The sequence below is a fragment of the Parasteatoda tepidariorum genome, chromosome 7 (genome assembly GCF_043381705.1).
Source record: "Parasteatoda tepidariorum isolate YZ-2023 chromosome 7, CAS_Ptep_4.0, whole genome shotgun sequence".
NCBI classification, from domain to species: domain Eukaryota; kingdom Metazoa; phylum Arthropoda; class Arachnida; order Araneae; family Theridiidae; genus Parasteatoda; species Parasteatoda tepidariorum.
Genome location: NC_092210.1, coordinates 11,735,330 through 11,758,157, shown reverse-complemented (window position 1 = coordinate 11,758,157; position 22,828 = coordinate 11,735,330). Strand labels below are relative to the sequence as shown.

Sequence of the window (22,828 nt, the reverse complement as noted above, 5' to 3'; positions counted from 1 at the left end):
CCAACCATCCATTATAAAGTTAGGAGTACCTTTCTTTTTTCTCTTACTTTATGCATTACACTTTTTCCTTGTACTTCGGGTTCGATAAAACATCGATTAACGACACTTTTTGTCGATCCAGAAAACCGGGAAATTCAGATATCCGGGATAGCGATGGTCCCGAGCATCCCGGATAATTGGTTCTCTACTGTAATATTTCTTTCTCATCCTCCATCATTCTTAATATTCACTACTATTATTATTATCTGATATTTTTTTTTATTGCAAATTAACAGTTTAAAACTGAAAGTGGTATTCTTTTATTATAAAATAATCCTGTAATATCAACTTATCAGATAACGTTTTGTAAAAAAATATTGAAAAACATATTGAAAATGGTAATAACTTGACAATTTTGAAATTATTACCAAACAGCAAATGTGTTATATTTACTATTATGATGAACTTTATACAAAATGATTTCCAGCCAAACCTGTTATTAGGAATTAACTTTACATAATGTTACTAAACATTCTAGAGAAAAACATGAACTAATTTTATTGCAAATAAAAATTTAATGAAAATTAAAAACAGTATATTTAGTTGCAATGCTAACTGAACAGAATTAGCTATAAAATCTAAGAATCTTTTAATTGAGTAGATTTAAATTTTACGTAACAATCTGCTTATCTTTAAGAAATAAAAATAACAGAGTAACAATCAAAAACTTAAAAGAAAAATTACAATGCAACAAAACAAATTATAAATAGTTACCAAATATTTAACTTTCATGTTAGAAGCAAATCATGCTTTCTAGTTTAGTACTCAGGAAAAAAATTTAAAGTATTTTTGAAAAAACTTGAGGTTTTCATCAAAAACCCAATAGTTTCAAGGGATTTTTCAAGCCCTGTTTCTAACATATCTGTTTAATTTTAAGTACAATCATGAATTTTAAAAAAATTTTACCACTTTCCATAAATTTACATTTACTTATTTAATTCAAGATTTTAGAAAATAGTTTTCGTTCTAGTTCAAAAGTTTTTTCTGATACTTCTTTTCTTATGGTTTTACTTAATTCCTATAAGCAGATGCATTACCAGTAGAACTGAATTTCTTGAATTCTGTCAGTTTTGAAGGCTAGTGTAGGTCTTCTACTTAGGTACCTTAAAAATGCCCCTCCCCACCAAAAAAAGCACTATCTCTTCCAAGTGCAGTATCCCCCTTGCCCACGCTATTCTTTTCTTTTGGAATGCTTCACTCTCCTCATAGAGTATTATTCTAGGCAAAAGGCAGAATATATTAATGAAAGAACCAATATATTCTAATTGATAAAAGAACGACATTTTGTTTTTATAAAAAATTAGAGCCCCATTTCTCTAATATAAATTTGCACCACCCCAGTGCTGAATAAACTAATAGATTAGATGCCTCTAAAGTGTGGAGGAGTGAGCCTAAAGTTCCCTATTTAAATTTTGAAGAAGAAAAAAAAACAAGAAGGTAGGGAGAAACTTCATTTATGTCGCACTAGAGTTGCATAATGAGCTATTGGCGACGGTCTGGGAAACATCCCTGAGGATGATCCGAAGACATGCCATGACAATTTTGATCCTCTGCAGGGGATGGCTCCCCTGCTTTGGTAGCCCGATGACTTGCGAGCGAAATTGAGCACTTTACGGTAGAACAGTTTAACGAGAACAGATATCGTGCACCCTTGGTTCCTATGCAGGCTGATCAAAGTGGACACACACGCGCTTACTGCTCAGTGATGCTCTACCTCAGTGTTCTACTGATCTCGGTGTCAATACGATCAGCCCACTGCGGGACAAACAAAAAAAAACTAGAAAGACAAAAAATTTTAAATACATAGTTTAAATTCATTTTCCATGTAATTGCATACAGCAGTTATTCTAAAATAAAACATATTATTTTGTTGACAATATTCCTAATTAGTTCACTATTTTTTTTAAATATGTAATGAACATTTTGTAAGAATTCTCAGCCCGAAAAGTTCATTATTTAATTAGTTTGAAAAATCATATAATCCATAAGATGTTTTACAAGAGCGGCTATAAAGAAAATCATTTCGTAATAAAATAACAGCAATAGATTTAAAGTATTAGTTATTCATTGCCCTTTTGGGTGGATGCGTGCAACTGTTGCCCTCTCGGTCACACCTCTGCACACCACTGTATATCCAATAACTTTCAAACTAAGCATACCATACCTGACATTCCTTGTTTATTCACTTGTCGGTCATATATTCTTTTTTCTAAGCTGTTGTCAGTAACCAGGCGGTAGATATGACACTGCTTCTTCTGCCCATAACGGTATATACGACAGACAGCCTGTATGGTACAAAAGTTTAGTTTTCTTCAGATCAAAGAGTAAAAAAATTCTGATAGAGTAAAAATATAATACAAGAATTTTTTTAAATTTATTAAATCTTTATTGTAGTTCTAATCTAGTTCTAGTGAATTTTTTTTTCTTTTTGAATATTGACCAAAACTGGAAATTCTTGCAATTTTAAACATCAAAGCATAATTATATTCATATGCTTATACGTTCATAAAAAAGAAGTTTTTGCATTTGTGATAAATTTAACTTTAGCCTTTTTTTTCAGATCTCAGCTTTTATTGTTTTCCTTTGAGACAGACCTTGAAAAAAACTGTCTAAAGTTGCTTTGTGAGGTATAAAAATAGCATGAGAGCAATAGAAAACAAAAACTTGGATACTGACCAGTAGTTGCATTTTAATGAAGCAATTTTTTAAATTGAAAATTCTAAACAATTAAAAAAATTAATACTATTAATGTAAATAATTCCTTTTGAAGCATTTCTCGAAATATGGTAAACAATTTCTAAAATAAAGAAAACTATCCTGACCTTTTTAAGTAGGTTTATGTAATATGTAGGCACTGCATATGCAGGGTACATAGTTAAATCTTTTAACAAAAAATAAGCATCTTTCAAGCACTCTTTAAGCACTTAAATATTTTTAAGCACTATATACATTAATAAAATGCAAAATAATTTCCAAAGACTTTACATGATCATGATAAAATAAATAATTTCTGACAATGAACACTTTTTTATTATTATTATATTAGCTATCATAAAATGATCACGAGACTTCTCGGTTCAATATCAGAGGGTTGAAAATGAAGCCTGAAATTGAGAATATCTTGCAAAATGCAGTAGAGTTGCACATGAGAGAGCAAGAATCTCACTGAATTCAGCTCAGTACACGCGGACTCGCAAGTATTTCATCAAACATGTAAAACGATTAGTGCTTTCATACGCTACCGACCGACGATACCCCGAAATGGATGGCGGTTGAATGAATTGTGAAAACGTTGAATGGAAAAATGTGAAAAGCAAGCTTTTGCATAATAAATGGTGATAATAGGCACGGCAAAGAAAAGAAATCTCCTTTTCGAAATGGAAAATGAAACACTTTTTAAAAACACCCAATGAAAAAAGTACCTTTAAGGGCTTTTAACAAACGAAAATAAGCACCTTTAATCACTTTCTAAAAATGCAACGCACCATGATATGATTTTAGCCAATAAAATTCAGGGTGTGAGTTTAAGTAATACAATATAACAAAAAATTATGTTTATTAACAAACAGAAAACGTTTTCATCTCAAAACAAATCTAATATACTTGTGATCATAATAGTGAAATTACATTAATTAGATTTAACTTGACCTAAATTAAGCCTTTGATAACCAAACTTAATCCTCCTGAAATCTTTAGCCAGCTTATAGTAAATTAATTAATAATTCCATATCTTTTTTTAAAAAAATAATCATTTTAAAAATTAAAAATAGGTAGAATGCAAATGGAAATGAAAATAAATAAATAAATCATTGGAGATAAAATGTATATAAGTTGTAAAATAAAAAAAAGAAAGATAATTAGAAAACTATATTATATTTAATATTATTTAAAAGAAAACACATCAAAATATTTGGATGACAGAAATAGAATAGTCTCCTTCGGTTCATGTCTAAGAAAATCAAAATGAGTGTGAAATAAAGTAGTTTTCAGATATTTGAGAGAAAAATAGTGATTTACAGTTGAAGCAATAAAGAAAACAATGGAAATAAGGAAATAAAAATATGACCACTGAAGCCGACGTCTTCAGGGGGTACCGGCCTCGGAAGCCATAAAACAAAACCTTTTCTATTGAGAGAGAGGACAAATGCCAAAACTAACTCTCTCAGTAGCAGTAAAAGTCCAAGAAAAAATACATGAAATACATAAAACCAAATCAGAAGAGAAATTTCAACAAAATCTTGAGAAAATAAAAACTCACATTAAACAGGTCAAACAGCGATTTCACTAACAAACTAAATGCAAAGGCAACTCTAAAACTAATAAACTAAAGGAAACTCTAAACCTACATAAATCCAACTAATAAGATTTATCTATTTTCTCATTAAATAAATACTTATCATAAATGCCGTTACAAATTTCAATAATCTGGGCATGTGGAATACTTGTGCACAAATTTTCAAAATCAAAAGTATTAATGCTAGAAATATCATTATTATTAATATAATCCAAAACCACATAATCCAATATATTATTAATATAATATGAATAATATTTTTATTATTAAGAAATATATTTTTGGTTTTAAAAATAAAGTTCTTAAAAGTTTCCTTATTAATTTTGTTTCAAAGATTAAATTTGATACTGAACTTATTAAATTTATTATTTTGGATTTGATTAAATCAAAACTTGATGATAGTAAAACTGATTTGTTCTTTACTAAGGTTTCTAGTGTTGAAAGGGCTTTTCGTACGATTAATTTTCATGATAAAAAATTTGAAATTTCTAAGTTGCCACAGGTTATACATGGTCTTACTGTTTTTTTTTCCTTTAAAGAAAATTAAGGTTTCAGCTGCTTATAAATATTCTTCTACACTTAGAAAAAAGGTAAGGTAAACCAACCAGTGAAGGAACATTTCATATATATTGATTAAAATTAAGAATTTGAAAGTTTTTCCTTAGAATGATTGGTAACAATAGCTTACTGCCAAACAATAGGAAGTCATCAAGCAATGTTTTGGATTACCTGGTCAAATAGACTTCTCTGGAAAAATTTTTGAATTTGTTATTATCTCTGCAACACCTTGTTTTGTTGAAAAAATCATAAGGTGAGTGTTTGTATTTATATGTTTCAAGTGGAATTAATTGCATGTAATAGTCTTATTTTTCTCACTGTGAAAAAGAGAATTCAAAATATAGTTATTGAAGTTACGTTTTTTTTTTTAAAGCACCACACACAACACATGGTGTTTATTCACTGGATCACCAAACGATGAAAAACCAGTGAAGGAACAAGTGTTCCTTCACTGGTTTTTTTTTTCTCCCCAGTTTATGAAAATAAAAGAAATTTTCTAATTTTCTTGTACTTTTAATCATATTATACATCAAAATTCTGTTTAAAAGACAAAAACCAGCTTCTAACCAGTGAAGAAACAGGCATATTCCTACACTGGGAATACTTCCAGTGAATGAACAGTAATGTGTGATATATGATTTTACATGACTCTAGGATAAGTAATTCTGCTATATAGAGGACAACCGAAATTTTGTTAAAAATTGTATGAATAATTCCTGAAATAATTTCAGTTCAAAATGTTAATTTAATAGCTTAATTTATGAAAAAATTATAATTTATATTTATTAACGGGGTGTGTAGTTACATCAAATGTTAGGCAACTTAATAAACTATGTTCACAAATCGAAAACTAATTAAATATAATCATAAAAATGTGAACAGAAAATTTTTTCGCTGGCTTTTGCACCAAGAACTCCTAATAAGTTATCATTATAGGATAGCAATGCGATTATATAATTTATAAAAATTACTTTACTATGTTAGAATTTAGAAGCAAGCTCCTCAACAAAAAACAGAGTTAAACAGAAATGATACTCAATTTCTTCAGAAGCTTGAGAGGGAAAACCCTCAAGATACGTTGCAAATTTTTAATGCAGCATTAACTGAAAAGTCTAATATCGAAAATGTCCAAGAACCTGTACTTTTTTCAATATGGAAGAAGTACGTATTAAAAGAAGACCACTTGGTTAAGTCAAACTTAGGAATTGAAGCTGGTATTGATAATGAATGCATCTTAGATATCGAATTTGAAATGAGTCCTCATGCTGATCCTATCTTAGTTGAAAAAAGAAATGATTCTATAAGTATAATCAGTACTTCTAAAGATCCTCTAGATATAAGTCAACAAGAGATGGATTTTCCTCAAACTTTTAAGACACCTTTCCCCCGTCTATTTTCGAGAAAGGCATTCTAGAAATGTTGCTGAAAAATCAGAAGAAGCTTAGAAGAACCATTTACATTGGCCAAATATTGATGATAAAAAGAAAGGTCAAATATAAGAAGAAAAACGAATAAATTACCTTTTGCACTAACTTCAGAGAAATGGCAAAATTTCAAGAGGCTGAAAGATCTAAAAAAAGTTAAAACAAGAGAACATGGAAAAGAAAAAGAAAGAAAAAATACTTAAAAAAGAAAAAAAGCTTCAAGAAATAAGAGGAAAAAGAGTAAACAAAAAGGTGATAAAATAATAATGATAATAAACAGCATCGGGTGACACGATTTAGATTTGACTGTCAAATTATAAGAAAGAATGATTTTTTTATATTTATTTTGTATTTAACATCACTTTAATGTCTAGTTCATAATTACAGAAAAAAGTTAGCATTTTACAAGTACTTGTATGTTATAATTTCCTGAAGTCTTGTTTTTATATATTTGTATGGCTACTAAATTCATAAAGAGCATTAAAAAATAACCAAAATTAAGTGTTCCTTTACAGTGCAATTTTGTGTTCCTTCACTGGTAAGAGCTGTTCCTTCACTTGGTCTTCTTACTACTTGTTATTTGAACCTCCAAAACTTTAAAACAATATTATGTAAGTTCTCTAAAAAATTTTAACATAATTTGCAATTAGTAACAAATATGTTGACACTGTCATTTAACTAAAATTATGAATTTTGAAATTAATATGATTTTTTAAAAAGCAAGCAAAGCTTAAGTGTTCTTTCACTGGTTAGTTCACCCTATGTAATTATAATTTTTTAAGTTGAAATTTAAATTGTATTTCTAAATTTGATTATTATTGTAATGAAATGGATTTTTCTCAATATATTGATAATGATTATGGACATATTATTAAGGAAAATTTGGAGAATGTTGGTGATCAAGATTTAATTAATATTTTAAGTAAAGGTTCAAAATTTAGGACAAGATTTAAAATGAAAATGAAGATTTTATTTTATACATTAAAAAGGATCTTGATTTTTTTATAGCAAAAATTTCCAGAAAATACCATTGGTCCATTGAGGGTTTTTCAGAATGGAAAGCTAAAATAATTGAAAAAGTTAAATTTAATTTATTTAATACCAGTTTTAGTTCATATCCTAGTGGTACTATTATTGATTATGATTTGTCTAGGAATATTAAAATTCTTAAAGATAAATTTATTGTTACTGTTGTTGATAAAGCATCAAATAATTTTTGTATTATGTGTAAATATATATTTTTTTTAAATTTATTATTGGAGAATATAACGCAAATAATACTTATTTAAAATTAAAAGAAGATAAGAAAGTTATTGAAAAAAGAATTATTGCATTTAGTAAAAAATTAAAATTTAGGTTAAATGGGATTACATTTCCATATTTATTTCCTATTGTTAAATTTCATGAAAGTTCAGTTAAATTTAGGTTTATTGCGTGTAGTACTAATTATTACAATTCTTATATTAGTAAAAAGGTTTTTTAATTTTTTAAAAATTATTTTACTTAAAATTAAAAAGGAGAAAAATATTGTTATAAACAGTAATGTTAAAGTTTTGGATTATATTAATAATAATGATATTTCTAGCATTAATACTTTTGATTTTGAAAATTTGTACACAAGTATTCCACATGCACAGATTATTGAAATTTGTAACGGCATTTATGATAAGTATTTATTTAATGAGAAAATAGATAAATCTTATTGGTTGGATTTGTGTAGGTTTAATCTTTTTGAAAATGTACTTTTTAATGGTCTAGATTTTTATAAACAAATTACTGGAATTCCACAAGGTAATAATTTCTTTTCTGGTGCTTTTGCTAATATTTTTTTGCATTTTTTTGAAGCTAAATTTCCTGAATATAATGAATTTTATTGCTTTCAGATATATTGATGATCTGATTTTGTTTAATTGTGATAATTATAATTTTATTTATAGTTTTTATGCTAAAGATTTGGTTTTGAAGAAAACCAATGAGAATTGCTTAAATGTTGAATATTTAGATTTTAAAATTGATATTGTTGATAAAATAATTAAAATTGGTGTTTTTGATAAAAGAAAGGCTTTTAAATTTAGAGTTATTTATTTCTGCAACTTTAATACTAATCTGCGTAATAAAATTTTCAAAAATTTAGTTTTTCCACAATTGGTTAGGATAAAAAATATTTGCAATAACGTTGAAAGTTTTCAGGAGGCTGTGAATAATTTTTTGAATAATTTGAGAAATAATGATTTTCTTTTTAATTATTGTAATATTAATTTTTTGATTAAGAAAATGATTGAAGAATACTAGTTTATTATTTCTTTCAACAGGGCGAAAATCAAGTCTTAACTGAGCAGCCCCAGTTAAGCATTAAACTAAATTGTTACGTAATCTTTTCTTTTACTATTCTTTCTTTCATTCTGCGCATTTTAATAGAGGGCGTTGTTTTCTTTTGTTTTAGGGTTTTCTTTGCATTTAGTTTGTTTGTGAAATTGCTGTTTGACCGGTTTAATGTGAGTTTTTATTTTCTCAAAATTTTGTTGAAATTTCTTTTCTGATTTGGTTTTATGTATTTCATGTATTTTTTCTTGGACTTCTACAAAACCTTCGGGGTACTGAGAGAGTTAATTTTGGCATTTGTCCTCTCTCTCAATAGAAAAGGTTTTGTTTTATTGCTTCCGAGGAAGGTACCCCCTGAAGATGTCGGCTTCGGTGGTCATATTTTTATTTCCATTGTTTTCTTTATTGCTTCAATTATTCTTTCTTTTGAAAATTCTGCTGCTTTTAAGGGCGTTTCTTTCAAAGATAGTTTTGTCAATTTAGAATTCAATATTTTGTATTCTTTTACTAATTAATAGTGATTTACAGTCAATTTTGCCATTTTTTATATTTAGTCACCCTGCGGTTGGTTGCGACTGTTGCCTGGTCCAAAATGAGTCTTAATTGGAATAAGTTAAAGCAATTTCTAGAGAATTCCAGTGAAACATTCATTCAATACAACAAAAATTCGCTACTAGTAACAATATTTTTGATTGAACAGAAAAGTATAGCAAAACAAATTTACAATTTTAAGGTTTAGCCAATTTTAGGAATAATGCACAGTTAAATTTTCTGTAAAAAAAAGTTTATAAATCCAGAAAACTATGTGGAGTGTTAGAAGAAAAAAAAAAGTACATGAAAAAGTTCATAAAAGATTATTCAGCATCAAACAGCTTTAGCATTCGACTATATATAAAGGAAAACAAATTGTAATAATAAAAATAATTACATTACAGTTATAACAATATTCCTAACATTTTTTATTCCAATTTCTTAGTATTTCAGAGAAATAACATGAAACATTTCACTAGTAGGTTTGTGAAAAAAATATGTATATTTATAATTCTTATATATATTAAAACAGGAATTTTTTTTTTCAACTTCAGAACTTTTTGTTTTCCACATAAAGTAATGTTTCTCCACATAATGTTTTTCCACATAAAGTAATTCTTCTCTCATCCCATTTTTTCCAAACTTTCAGCTGATTGCTTTAGTGTAGCCAAAACTAGATTTATATCATATAATTGAATAATCAGATATTGTCCTAAAAATCTCCTCTGTTCGGAATGTTAAATATTGATGAATGTAAAATAATGAACATAGCTTAAAAAAATTGTGTAGAGACTCCACTCCTATCAGTCTTTTATAAACAAATTTAACATACCTGAGCATCATGACAAGGATTCCAAGAAGCATCCATAACCACAATGCGATTTGCACCAACTAAGTTGATGCCAAGACATCCAGCTCTTGTAGATAGAAGAAATAGTGAAACACTATCATTTCGGTTAAATTCATTTATAAGTTTTTCTCTTTCTTGAGCAGAAGTGCTGCCATCTAATCCTACACATGTATAAAAATTTATTTCAGCTTCACATAAACAGGCACACAAATTAAAGAAAATATTTTAAAACAGTTCAGTTTTCTATGCATGAAAATGCTTTCATAAGGAGAGCATAGCATAACATTTTGTAAAAATTTCATGATTGAAGTCTAATAATTTTTTTTAAAAATATATAATGATAGAACAGCAATATATAAACTTTGGAGCAAGTAAATTTGGTTTATGGAGCAAATCATTATTATATTTGGAACAGCACAATGCATGCTTGTAAAATTATGTTTTCAGGCATATCTGAGCATATATTTTTTTTTCTTTTCCAATGCCCACCTGTGTTATCCATCAATTCAGGCATATACAGGGCGATTTTGTTCGCCTCTCTCTCAGGGGCACCATATTAGGTGGGCCAACGCCGCTCCCACAGTGAGGGCAGATAGTACAGAAAAGGATAGAACATCCATGCCTTGCTCGGGATTCGAACCCAGAACCTTTCTGATGCCAGAACAGTTCCCTGCCCCCTACACAGGCCGGTCGGCTATCTGAGCATATAAACTTACATTTAATACCCTATTCAACAGAGCTAGGAAAAAATGCATTACTAAATAAAAATAATGTATTAGAAATGCAACAAAGAATAACTAAGAATTTCTGCTTAAGAACATTTACTCTACAAGTTTTCTGTAGAAATAAAACTTAAAAAAAGGCTTAAACCATATTTAGATAAAAATTGCATGTTAAATAATTAGACAAAAAAATTACGTCAATAATATCTGAAAAAAGCTAAAAACTTCTTTACCATCTAGTCCAATAATTACAGCTAAGGAAAAAAAGTGTTTATTTGGTGAAATTAATAACCAATATATTTTTTGACCAAAAGCTTTATGTTATTATAAATGATACCTAAAAACTACTACTCACTCCTCTGTATGAGAAATGGGGGTGATTTGAGGGAGGAAATCGAATTTCTTCTAGGTAGGCAAGTGAGGCCTATTTTCAGCTATAGAGATATATTTTTGCACAAGGAATTACTACTGATCCAAACGATTCCAAGAACTTACTAACATTCTTGGAACAAATTAAATTCGTAGTAATTGCTATCATTCAATTTCCAAAAGAATTACAAAAAAGATTGCATTGTCATTTAAAAAGTGCTATTATGGCACATAATACAATGAAATGGTCCAAAGTTTTACCCATTGTGTTGCTTGGTATGTCAAATTTCAGATAGTTTAATATCAAATAATTCATCTTCAGAGTCTGATTCATCACCGAATGCAAATGAAAAGCCTATTACTATTACCAGATCAGGCTGGTGTGAGCATTTTCAAAAAAGATTTGTTACAGAACATATTATATAATTTACATTATTATCATATTTCGTAAATTTTACATTGCATTTCATTAAAAGATTGAAAGAAGAAAGATATTAAATATTTCTTAATTTAATAGTCTTACTTTATGTTGTAAATTTGTTAATGTATGTATCATGACCCCGTTCCAGGGGGAGGGGCTGTTAGGAAACATTTACAGCCAAATCAATTATTAAAGTTTCTCTTTTCCCTTTGCACTTTTATCACAAACCAATGAGAGCCAGTCATGCTCTCACACTCAAGGAGAAAGAACGCTATTATTTCTGTCCTTTCAATTTAAATTGGTTATGTTTAAATGTTATTAAATTTATTTAATTGGATTCTCATTCTTCAAATCACCTCATCACAGTATCTAATCATCCTCTACATGTTTTTGGAGTGATTTTCTAAGAGTTAAAATAAATTAAACAAAATTTTAGTTGTTATGGAATAAATGGTTCAGTTCAGAAGTTTTAATGGGTGTTAAAATAACTTGGTGACCCTGGAACAGCAAAAGAGACTTCATGTATCAGTTGTTATAATGGGAGGATTGCAGCAATGGGGGTTGTACTAAAGAACATAGACTGTATAAATGTAAAGGGAGTGAAAAATTTTAGATACCTTTGTTTCATATATCAGTACATGGTTAATAGTAACAAGATTATTTATTATAAGAAAAATATACTTACGAAAATAGTTTTTATTTCGGCACCATGTTTCGGTAGTGATTTCTTCAATTTGGCCTGGTTTTGGTGGTACTTGTATTTTTCCTAGAAAATGCTCCAACAAATCTAAAGTTGAAAGTGATTGGCTAAAGACTAGCAATTTGTCACCCATGTGTAATGTTTCAGCAATTATGACAAAAAGAACCATCATTTTATGACTGTTTTCCAAAACTCCAAGAACATAATCTTTCATTATAGGAATTGCCTATAAAAAATAATATTAACAATACATTTCTAGCATTTAAAAAGGTGATTAAATTTAATAATATTTGTTATTAGAAATAGAATAAATTTATATATTCTCTAAAAATATAAAATCTTTGTTTCAGCAATTCGTATACTTTCAAAAAATAATGTTCATTCATTGAGTGAACAAATGAATACCTGTCAACCTCAATTTTTAATATAGCAGGTGAAATTATTAAAATGCAGAAGATGTTAAGCAGTTCAAAATTTTTAAGAGGTTTATAGAAATTAAGAGCTGAAATATTAAACCACGAAATATTTAAAATTTTTCTTTTCTGTTCTGTTTCTGTCTATTCGTATTTATTTCTAAGTTAAATTATCGTGGTGTGCAGGGTACCTGCCGATGCGGTACCCAGCAATTTTCTGCAGACTTTCTGTGATCATCAGGGAAAATCAAAAATAAATTTATACACAAATTGTTATAAAATAGTGAACTGATATTGACCTGCTTGGAAGATGGTAGTTTTCTTATTTTTCGCAATGTGTAAAATGACTTTTTAAATGTGCTCTTGCAAAATGCAACAAAGTTGCACATGAGAGTGCAGGAATCTCACAAAACACAGCTCAGTAGATGCTCATGCTGATCCACAATTATTTCATCAAACATATAAAATGATTCGCACTTGCATATACTAACAGACCGACGGTACGCCGAAATGCATTGTGTTTGAATGAATCGTGAAAACTTTGAATAGAACAATGTGAAAACCAAGCTTTTGCATAATACGTGGCGAAAATCAATATGGTAAAGAAAAAAATCTCATTTTAAAAAAGGGAAAATTAAGCACTTTTTAAAAACACCCAATAAAAAAAAACATCTTTAAGAGCTTTTAAAAAACAAAAATCAAAAATAAGCACTTTTTAAAAACACTACATACTGTGCACTAAAATGTAGATTACACAATAAACACATGTTCTTTTTAGTAGAAGTGGAAGCTATACAGCAGTTAAACTAAATTACACTAATAAATAAACAGATGAATAATAAGATTTCTTACCAAATCAGCCAACTAGAATTACTTGCTGATTGCTCACAGAAAATGTTTAATGTCTGTAAGTCAAGCAGTATAAAATCGTTATCTATTATAAGGACCTATGAAAAGATTGCTTAACTGCCTCGTTCATTTACTAAACTAGTGATACAGTTGAGGAATTTCATATCTTGACTTAAACTTTTATCATTATATGTGGTTCAAAATTTATAGGATTTGAGATAGAGGAATTAAGATAAAAAATTCTTTCACTAGGTATTATCTGGAAGGCAATACAGGAGAAAATACTTAGAATAAAGAACAAACATTGGAGAGGGAGTATTAAGTCACCACAACACAATATTAATTGCAAAAGGTAGTAAAAAAGAAAATCTGTGTATGTAACAACCTCAGAATTTAAATATTCAGTTAAGAGGTTTGAATAATCAAGATGCTACAGCATTTAGCATCTTAAAATCTAAAGCTTTTCTAGTTTCAAAATATTTACACTTAAAAGAAAAAAGGAAACTTACCCATTCATAATTAATAGAAGAGTCCATTTTATCTCTGTAAGGCATCACATCTGAATTAGTTGAGTTTTGTGTTTCATTTTCCAGCTGCATAGAATCTTTACTTTGAGAATTTTGCACAGAGTCTGTACACATTATTTGTGGTTTTACTTGTAGAACTGCTTTAGAGCATTTTGCTGAAAATGACCCAGGAGAATCTTGCTTAATATGTTGCAAAGTAAAATTATCTTGATTAATTATTGAGGTATCCAGAGGTTGAAAGGAAGAACTATTATTAGCACATTGGATAGATTTCATGTTTTGGGATTTAGCTTGGCGCTGTGGAGTGGATACAGAGTTATTCTGAAAAGCTTGAACTGAAAATGATGGTGGTTGTTTCACAGAATGTTGTAAGGAAGTATGAGACAACAGAGGCTGACAAGCTTTTCCCCGGCCTTGCTTGGCTTTACCACCTCGAGATGATTGTTTAACTGTTTGTTGATTAACATTTTGACCAGGCAATCCTTGTTGGATAGGAAAATTTGCTTGCAATTGATTTTGATATTCTGACTGGAAACTATTCTTAGATGCTTGACTTGATATTTGAGGAAATGAGCCGGAAAACTGCTGAGGTTGTTGCTGCATTTGAAACTGAGAAGACTGACCTGAATGCAGCGATTGTTGGTTATAAGTTTCTGATGCTGAATTTTGAGTAGGTTGAGAAAATTGTGCAGTCGTCTGTGAAGTTTGTTGTGCATTGTGTGCCCCATATTGCTGTGATGACTGAGGAAATTGTGGTGTAGCTGTTGTCTGAGGTGAATACTGTTGTGGCGATGTATTAACTTGCTGAGAAAATTGTTGTGTTCCAGATGTTGCTTGCTGTGGGAATTTAGGAGATTGAGCTGATTGTTGATCAAACTGAGATGATGGAAGAGACAGCTGACCAAATTGTTGAGAAGATGATTGCTGCCCAAATTGTGGAGACGAAACAGGTTTCTGTCCATATTGAGAAGAATTGGGTTGCTGCCCATACTGTGAAGAAACAGACTGCTGTCCATATTGAGAAGATGCAGACTGCTGTCCATATTGAGAAGATGCAGACTGCTGTCCATATTGTGAGGATGAAGCCTGTTGCCCAAATTGTTGGGGTGACAATAATGGCTGCTGCCCATACTGTTGAGGAGATGCTGTTGGTTGTTGCGCATATTGTTGAGGAGAAGCTGCTGGTTGCTGCCCATACTGCTGTGAAGATGTTGATTGCTGCCCATACTGCTGAGACGATGGAGTAGACTGTTGCCCATATTGTTGTGGGGATGGAGGTGGTTGTTGGGCAAACTGTTGAGGTGATGGAACTGGTTGTTGTCCATATTGCTGAGGAGATGGTGTAGGTTGCTGTCCATACTGTTGAGGTGATGGTACAGGCTGTTGTCCATACTGCTGTGGAGATGGAGTAGGTTGTTGTCCATACTGCTGAGGTGATGGAGCAGGCTGTTGTCCATATTGTTGAGGGGATGGAGCAGGCTGCTGCCCATACTGCTGCGGTGACGGTGCAGGCTGCTGCCCATACTGTTGAGGTGAGGGTATTGGTTGCCCAAATTGCTGAGGTGATGGAGTTGGTTGTTGCCCAAACTGCTGTGGTGATGGAGCAGGTTGTTGGACAAATTGGTGAGGTGATGGTGCTGGTTGATGTCCTAATTGTTGAGGGGAAGGTGTTGGTTGATTATACTGTTGAGGAGAGTGGATAGATTGCTGCCCAAATTGCTGGGATGTTGGATTTGGTTGCTGTGGAGATTGATTAGACTGTTGAGAAAACTGGGGTGATGAGTTAGATTGCTGAGTAAACTGTTGGGGTGACTGTGCAGGCTGTTGTGAAAATTGCTGAGGGGAAAGTGATGGTTGTGAAAATTGTTGTGGAGACTGAACTTGTTGACTAAATTGTAGAGAAGGTTGTTGAAACTGAGAAGACTGGCTTGTTTGTTGAGAATATTGGCCAACGTGAGTTTTTTGAGAATATGACTGAGTTGAATGGCTAGTTGGTTGATTAAGTTGAGTTTGTTGTGAAGATTGCTGATTGAATTGGTGAGATGACTGCTTATAAGTTAAAGTATTTGAACTAATTTGGTGCGAGAAAGACTGGGTTGTTTGAATGGGTTGCTGAGAAAATTGTTGAGTTTGATTTATTTGAGAAGACTGCAAATTCTGTTGATTAAATTGTTGAGTTGGATGATTAAACTGCTGTGAATGTGAAGATTGTTGGCTAAAGTCTTGAGAAGATTGATGAGAAAATGACTGAGAGTTAATACCAGAATGTTGAGAATTTTCCTGACTATTTTGATTATGCTGTTGAGAATACTGAGGAGATGACTGAGTTTGTTGACATTGCTGAGTTTGCCCAGAATTTTGGGAGAATTGTTGAGTAGATTGTTGGACTTGCGGAGGATACTGAGAAATTTGTGAAGACTTTTGAGGACAAACAGGCTGTTGTCCAAACTGAGAAATATTTTGAGATGGTTGAGCAGTTTGAGATACCTGGGAATAAGGTTGAACATTCTGGTTGAATTGAGTAGTATTTGATGCTGGAGAGAATATATCACTTGATGTAGCTTGGGAATATTGTTGGGATTTTGCAGAAAGTTGAGAGTTAGATTGCTGAGAAAATTGTGAAGACTGAGCAGCTTGCTGTCCATATTGTGTTGGTTGATTATATTGTCCAGTTTGATTACCAGATTGACTATATTGAGGAGATGTTTGGCTATATCCAGGATATGGCTTAGCTGCTTGGCCATATTGAGGTACATTATTAGTTACTTGAGGTGGATACTGAAAAGAAGCTTGTGAATTTTGTGAAAATGATTGATCATCATTCTGAGACTGGGAACAAAAAGAATTCCCTTGCTGGGAATATTGTGAGTCAGTTTGCTTTTGAGAAGTAAATGACATTTGTTGGGTGAATTTTTGTTGAGCACTACTACCAGGAGTAGGAGATTTACACAATTTTTTAGAGGAAGAAGGAGAAAACTGCAAATTGTTTGAAGGCTGAAGAGCAAAGGAATGGTCTTGCTTATTACCAGCTTTTCCTACTGGGGATGAAAGATGAGAATAGGTTGGGGTTGGAGTGGCAAAATTCTGTTCAGTATTTTGTTGAGATGGTGAATTAAACTTTTGTCCAGTAGCTTGTTGAGAGGCTGAATAATTCTGTTGAGATGAAGAAAAACCTGCTTGTCCAGAGGACGTAAAGTTTTGTTGACCAGTATTTTGTACAGATGTTGATGAAAAATTCTGCGCATTATTTTGTTGAGATGTAGGAGGAAAATTTTGCAATCCAGTATTTTGTTGTTGAAACTGCTGCCCAGTTTGTGCATAAGGTTGGGAATAATTAGTTTGTGAAAACTGCTGCAAAGATTGATCTGAATAATGTTGAGAAGACTCCGGAAAAGTTTGAGAATTTTGATTAAAGTTAGTTTGAGGACTTTGCGGAGGTGGAAACGATTGATTGTTTTGCTGTTGATACTGTAATTGCGAAACCGAATATTCAGTATTCTGTTGAGAAAACGTTTGATTATAAATCTGATTTGGAGAAGACTGTGAAAATTTAGGTTGAGTAGGAGATTGCTGTGGAGTGGAAGTAGGTTGAGAAAATTGATTCTCAGGCGTAGACTGAGAAAACGGTTGAGAAAACTGTTGAGAATCAGATGTGGATGACTGCTGAGAATATTGACCAGAATTCTGAGTTTGAGTAAACTGAGAATGAGGAGGAGATTGTTGAAATACATTTTGTGGAGAAAATTGAGAGTTTGTTTTCTCTGAAGTATGAGACATTTGGGAATATGGATGTTGTGAAACATTTTTAGAACTAGAATTTTGATATTGCAAAGACTGTTGTTCAAAATTCTGTTGTTGTTTTGAAGAAAAACTTTGTTGCTGTGAATACAACTGAGAAGGTTGATTAATACATTTTTGGCTAGAAGATGGGGGAGATAAAGGGAAATTAATATCTTGAGTGCTTTGCTGACTTGGAAATTGAGCTTGAGATTGATTTTGCCCATATGTTTTTTGAACATCAGACTCTTGAGAATAGTTTGAATTACTTGGTTGTGATTTTCCTTGTGATAGGGAATTGGATGGACAAGTAGAATTTTCTTCAATATTTGCAGGAACAGGAAATTGAGAACTTGTCTGAGAAAATGTGTCAGGGTTTTCTGAGGTGCACTGATTCTGAGATTGCCCATACTGCTGAGTAGCGGATTGAGAAAAATGTAATGTTGGTGTTTTATTCTGAGTCGTAAGAAGTGAATTATTTTGAGACATAAACTGAGCAGAGTTACCATAATGCTGATTTTGAGGCATTTGGTAGGTCTGTTGACAAAATTGCTGTGATGTACTGTTTTTCATCGAATATTGAGTTTGATAATTTTGTTGTGCATAGTCTTTAGAAGAGATAGTTGTTGGATTAGGAAATTCATTTTTACAAATATCAGGAGAAAATTTAATCTCTTCCTTTGGTTGAACACTACTAAGTTGCTGATCAACACTAATTGGTTCACATTTAATGTCACTTGATGAAGTTATCATAGGCTTTAAACTTCTTTGCAATACTTTCATTGGCCTCTGCACAATTTTGGATTTGCTTTGATTTGTAGCTGGTAAAAAAGAAAACATTTTAAATTAAATTAAAATAGGGTACACACAAAAGAAGATTAGGCATGATTTAAATAATGGGGGTTTAAAATCAAGATTTAACTCACTTTATTAAAGAAAGGTTGATATAAATCATTCGATTTAAGTTGGGTGCATTATTATAGAGTACTAAACTAACACACACACACACATACAGTGAAACCTCAGTTAAGTGAACACTCTTGGGACCGAAAAAATTGACAGGAAGAGTACCATAATAATGAAGTTTATCACAGCAAATTGTTTTAAGAATATTTTCAATGATATATAAATAATCTACAATAACTGTCTATAAGGATATTTGATTAAACTTTAAAAAAAATTTCTAAACAAAAAGAATATATGAAAAAATTTGATATGAATACATAATTCTAGATGTAGCTACAGATAAATGAATATAATTTTTCTATTAACACAGGTATTCAAGTTAGGCATATGATACTGAATAGGAGCTTTAAGTCATCAGTCAGCTTCAATTATTAGGTTTACAGCCCCTTGCCCATCAATTGATAGGAAATGTGATTATTACCTCCCTGAAGGTAAACCTCCTGCGATTCACGGAAAACAAAAGAAATCAATGTTTACCTGTAAGGTAAAAGGAACTATGGAGTTGATATATTCACATTTAATCACCCATCAAGTGTCTGAATAAATGCTTCATTTATATTAAACATCTCGAAGATTACATTTCTGTTCTCTTTTTTTACCTTAGCTGTTTTAAATGCAGTCTTCAAATTTATAAGAAAATGAAAAAAATTTTCAGTGGGGAAAAAGCATTGAGAGCATTTAAGGCATTGTCAAGGGCAGAAGCTTTGTAGGGTCTCATAACCTGCATCATCCTGATGAAAAGATCAAAAGATGTCATCGTCCTAATGAGCAGTATCATTTTCTTTCCTTTCTTTGCAAATATAAGGCAAGTGACCAACCAGTCAGAAAGATTGATTCTTTAGTAGTGAAATAGCTTAACAATATTTTTAGTTATTTATAAGGCATAAAATTTACATGTTTTAAAAGTGGTGAAAAATTAGTTTTCTTGCAATTTAAAGCACAATTTTTTTTTTTTTTTCAAATTTAGAAAATATAGCGTCTGGTGTGAAGAGATAGAAAATAATGTTTCAGGGCAAAGATGACTGCCAGCGCCTGGTTACGGGAGCGCCCGCTTTGCGGAGAATGTACATAAAGCAGGGATGAGAGTAGTCAGAAAGTAAAAAAGAGGTAATTCAAGAATGAGTGAATATATTTATCATAATTATTTTTATTTGTATATATATATACATATATATATATCCAAAAATTTGATCAAAAAAGTGTGATTTTTAAACTTGTAAGCCATGTGATTATAAATCCCGAAGATTAATTTAAAAATTGTATGAACATATGAATAAAATTCACATGCATGATTTTAAATTGAGCGAATATGAATCCTGATATGAGGCTTTTAAATCACGTGAATATGAAACTCTATATCGAATTTAAAAAATGTGAAAATGCAAATCACAATGCGTAACTTTTAAATCACGTAAATATGAATCACGATGCATAATTTTTAAATCACGCGAACACGAATCCCAATGTCTAATTTTCAAAGCACGTGTAAATACGAAAATCGATGTTTGATATTACGAGATATAGCTAAAATAGAGGAATAGCTAAGGAGAAAATAGCTAAAATAAGTAAAAATGTGGAAAGGTTAGCATCTAGGACGAAGTTTGAACTTTCTGTTAATCTTTGAAAATCGTAAATAAATATAATTATTTTATTGCAACGACTGAATTTAAAAAAAAAAAAAAGCGGGATATTTATATAAAGAAAACCCGAAACTTTTAGAGAATCTGAGTTTTTGATAAAAAGGTTGATATTCGAGAGACAAAAGCGAAAAAATCTAATCCTTGTTTAAAGGTCAACCAGTTTTTTCCCAAGGAAATAATTTTTAGAGACACTTCAGAGGGAGGAATGAGGACTTCAATGCTTTCGCTCCATGGAAAATTAAATTCCTCATAAAATATTTTAACATGTGCGGAAAAAAAATTTCTGCGGAAATTAGCGGGAAAAATGGAAAAATCTGAAAATAAGCGGAAATCCGCGGAAGAATCACATCCCTGATAATGGTTTTTTGCCTAGAAGATTCATGGGGAATCAAAAATATGTCCATATTGGGAAGGGTCCATTTCACAGGAGTGTCCATAACAGGAGGTTTCACTGTATATGTATGAATATATATATATATATATATATACATATATATATATATATATATATATATACACACACACACCACTTCAAACCTTAAAATTTGGCGTGTTGTACCTAATGGGGTAGTCTATCAGTTGATTTTTTTTTCTCTTCTTTAAATTGAAAGTTCTATTTGTTGAACTGATCCTCCTAAATTTTAATTTCACCCTTCCTTATTTTATCTTTTGTGGTGATTGGTTTTTATATTTAAAGATCAACAACACACCAAAGTATTAAAAAATAAAGATGAAAAACAAATGTCAATATTGTACCAGTAGCACGACAGACACTCAATCTTCTTCAACAAAAAAGCCCTTGCAAAATTTTCCTCCAGGGAATCACAGCCTCTTACAAGTACCACAGGGTTCCCACTCTTTTAACAAAGCAAAAATTAAGCACTTTTAAGGACCTTTTCTTGAAAAAATTAAGAACTTCTTCGAAAAATTAAGGACTTAAAAAATAGAATGATTGTTAAACATTGAATATATATGTTACGGGCAATGTAATTATTTAGATCAGTATTCATAATTCATAATGCATAGTTATTATGAATTATGACCATTAAAATTGGGCAATTTGATAAGTTTGAATTACTTTACGATAATTTCTCACATTGCCCGGTCATTATAAATCCCGCTATTACTTCTTTGGGCACTTTGATTCATTGACAGCAATGGGACAACCACATGCGTGTGGTGTGATTCTGGCTGGCCAATGTTGACCGGTGAATGTTGACAATCAAATTAGTCGCTTTGGTGAATGTCCGAAATATTTATTACATCCAATTTTATACTAATTTATTCGTGGATATAATTACATTTATTCGATATTTTAATACTTACTGATGATAGATTAGAAGAAACATCNAAAAACAATAGTGTTTGGGGTATCGGGCAAATATATACTGGGCAATGGCACTTGACTTTAAAAAAATATCAGTGTAGGGTATACCGGGCAGTGGCACTTGACCTTAAAAAACATCAGTGTAGGGTATACCGGGCAGTGGCACTTGACCTTAAAAAAACATCAGTGTAGGGTATACCAGGCAGTGGCACTGAACCTTAAAAAAAACATCAGTGTAGGGTACACCGAGCAAATGTATACCGGGCAGTGGCACTTGACCTTTAAAAAACATCAGTGCAGGATATACCGGGCAATGGCACTTAACCAGACCTAGTATGACTAGACCTTTCGTAAATGTCCGAAGTATATACTAGGTCTAGTGTCACTTTTGCTATAGCTTAAATATTTTAAAAAAAATTAAAGCGTTTGAATCAATTTTAAACTGATACCGAATGTCATGCCTCCATGTTGTGATGGCGCAGACAGAGGAGGGAACGCTCTGATGGAGAGCGGAAGCGAATTGTTTAGGTGGATTAATTATATTAATTTTCTTCAAACTTCGTTTTTTTTTTCTTTGTTAATAAATATTTGTGTTGTTAACTGGTTACCATTTATTTGGCCAATTGTGATTTTGGGAAGTATCTGAATGAAGAAGGGAAAAGGAGGAAAAATTATACGTTATATCACAGCACGCTCTCATACGAGAAACAGAGCATAAATCAAGGTATGAGATTTATCATATTCTGTTTATGAAAAACAATTAAGAATTGAATTATGAGAAGTATTGATTTTAAGTGATATTCTTAAAAAGGAGAATAATTGTGATTTAGAGAAATTATAATTATTTTGGGAATAGAAATAAATAGAACAATTATGTTTAACATAAGGGGGATGAAAAAAGAAGATTTGGTCGGAGCTGCCGAAGAATTAGGTTTAGAAGTAAAATCGGAGCATAAAGTTGTTGATTTAAAAGATTTGATAGAAAAAAGTGATCAATTTAAAAATGACTTTGATTTTGTTAAAGAATTTTTATTTACTACAGTTACCGAATGTATTGAACGAGAGAAAAGAGAAGCAGAATTGTTAAATGCAGAAAATA

The 22,828-nt window shown here is 31.0% G+C and overlaps 2 protein-coding genes across 9 annotated transcripts in view; one reads left to right on the top strand and one right to left on the bottom strand.

The window, feature by feature from the left end:
• LOC107437471 (uncharacterized) overlaps window positions 1-18,617 on the bottom strand; it is a gene marked incomplete at its 5' end in the record, with an annotated part of 30,419 nt that extends 11,802 nt beyond the window's left edge. Inside the window, 4 exon segments of the mRNA XM_043042551.2 lie at window positions 2,204-2,324; window positions 10,001-10,179; window positions 12,216-12,456; window positions 14,002-18,617. Coding sequence (XP_042898485.1) covers window positions 2,204-2,324; window positions 10,001-10,179; window positions 12,216-12,456; window positions 14,002-18,617 — 5,157 coding nt within the window.
• LOC107445477 (pro-interleukin-16) overlaps window positions 1-22,828 on the top strand; it is a 202,396-nt gene that overhangs the window by 129,650 nt on the left and 49,918 nt on the right. The window lies entirely within an intron of this gene.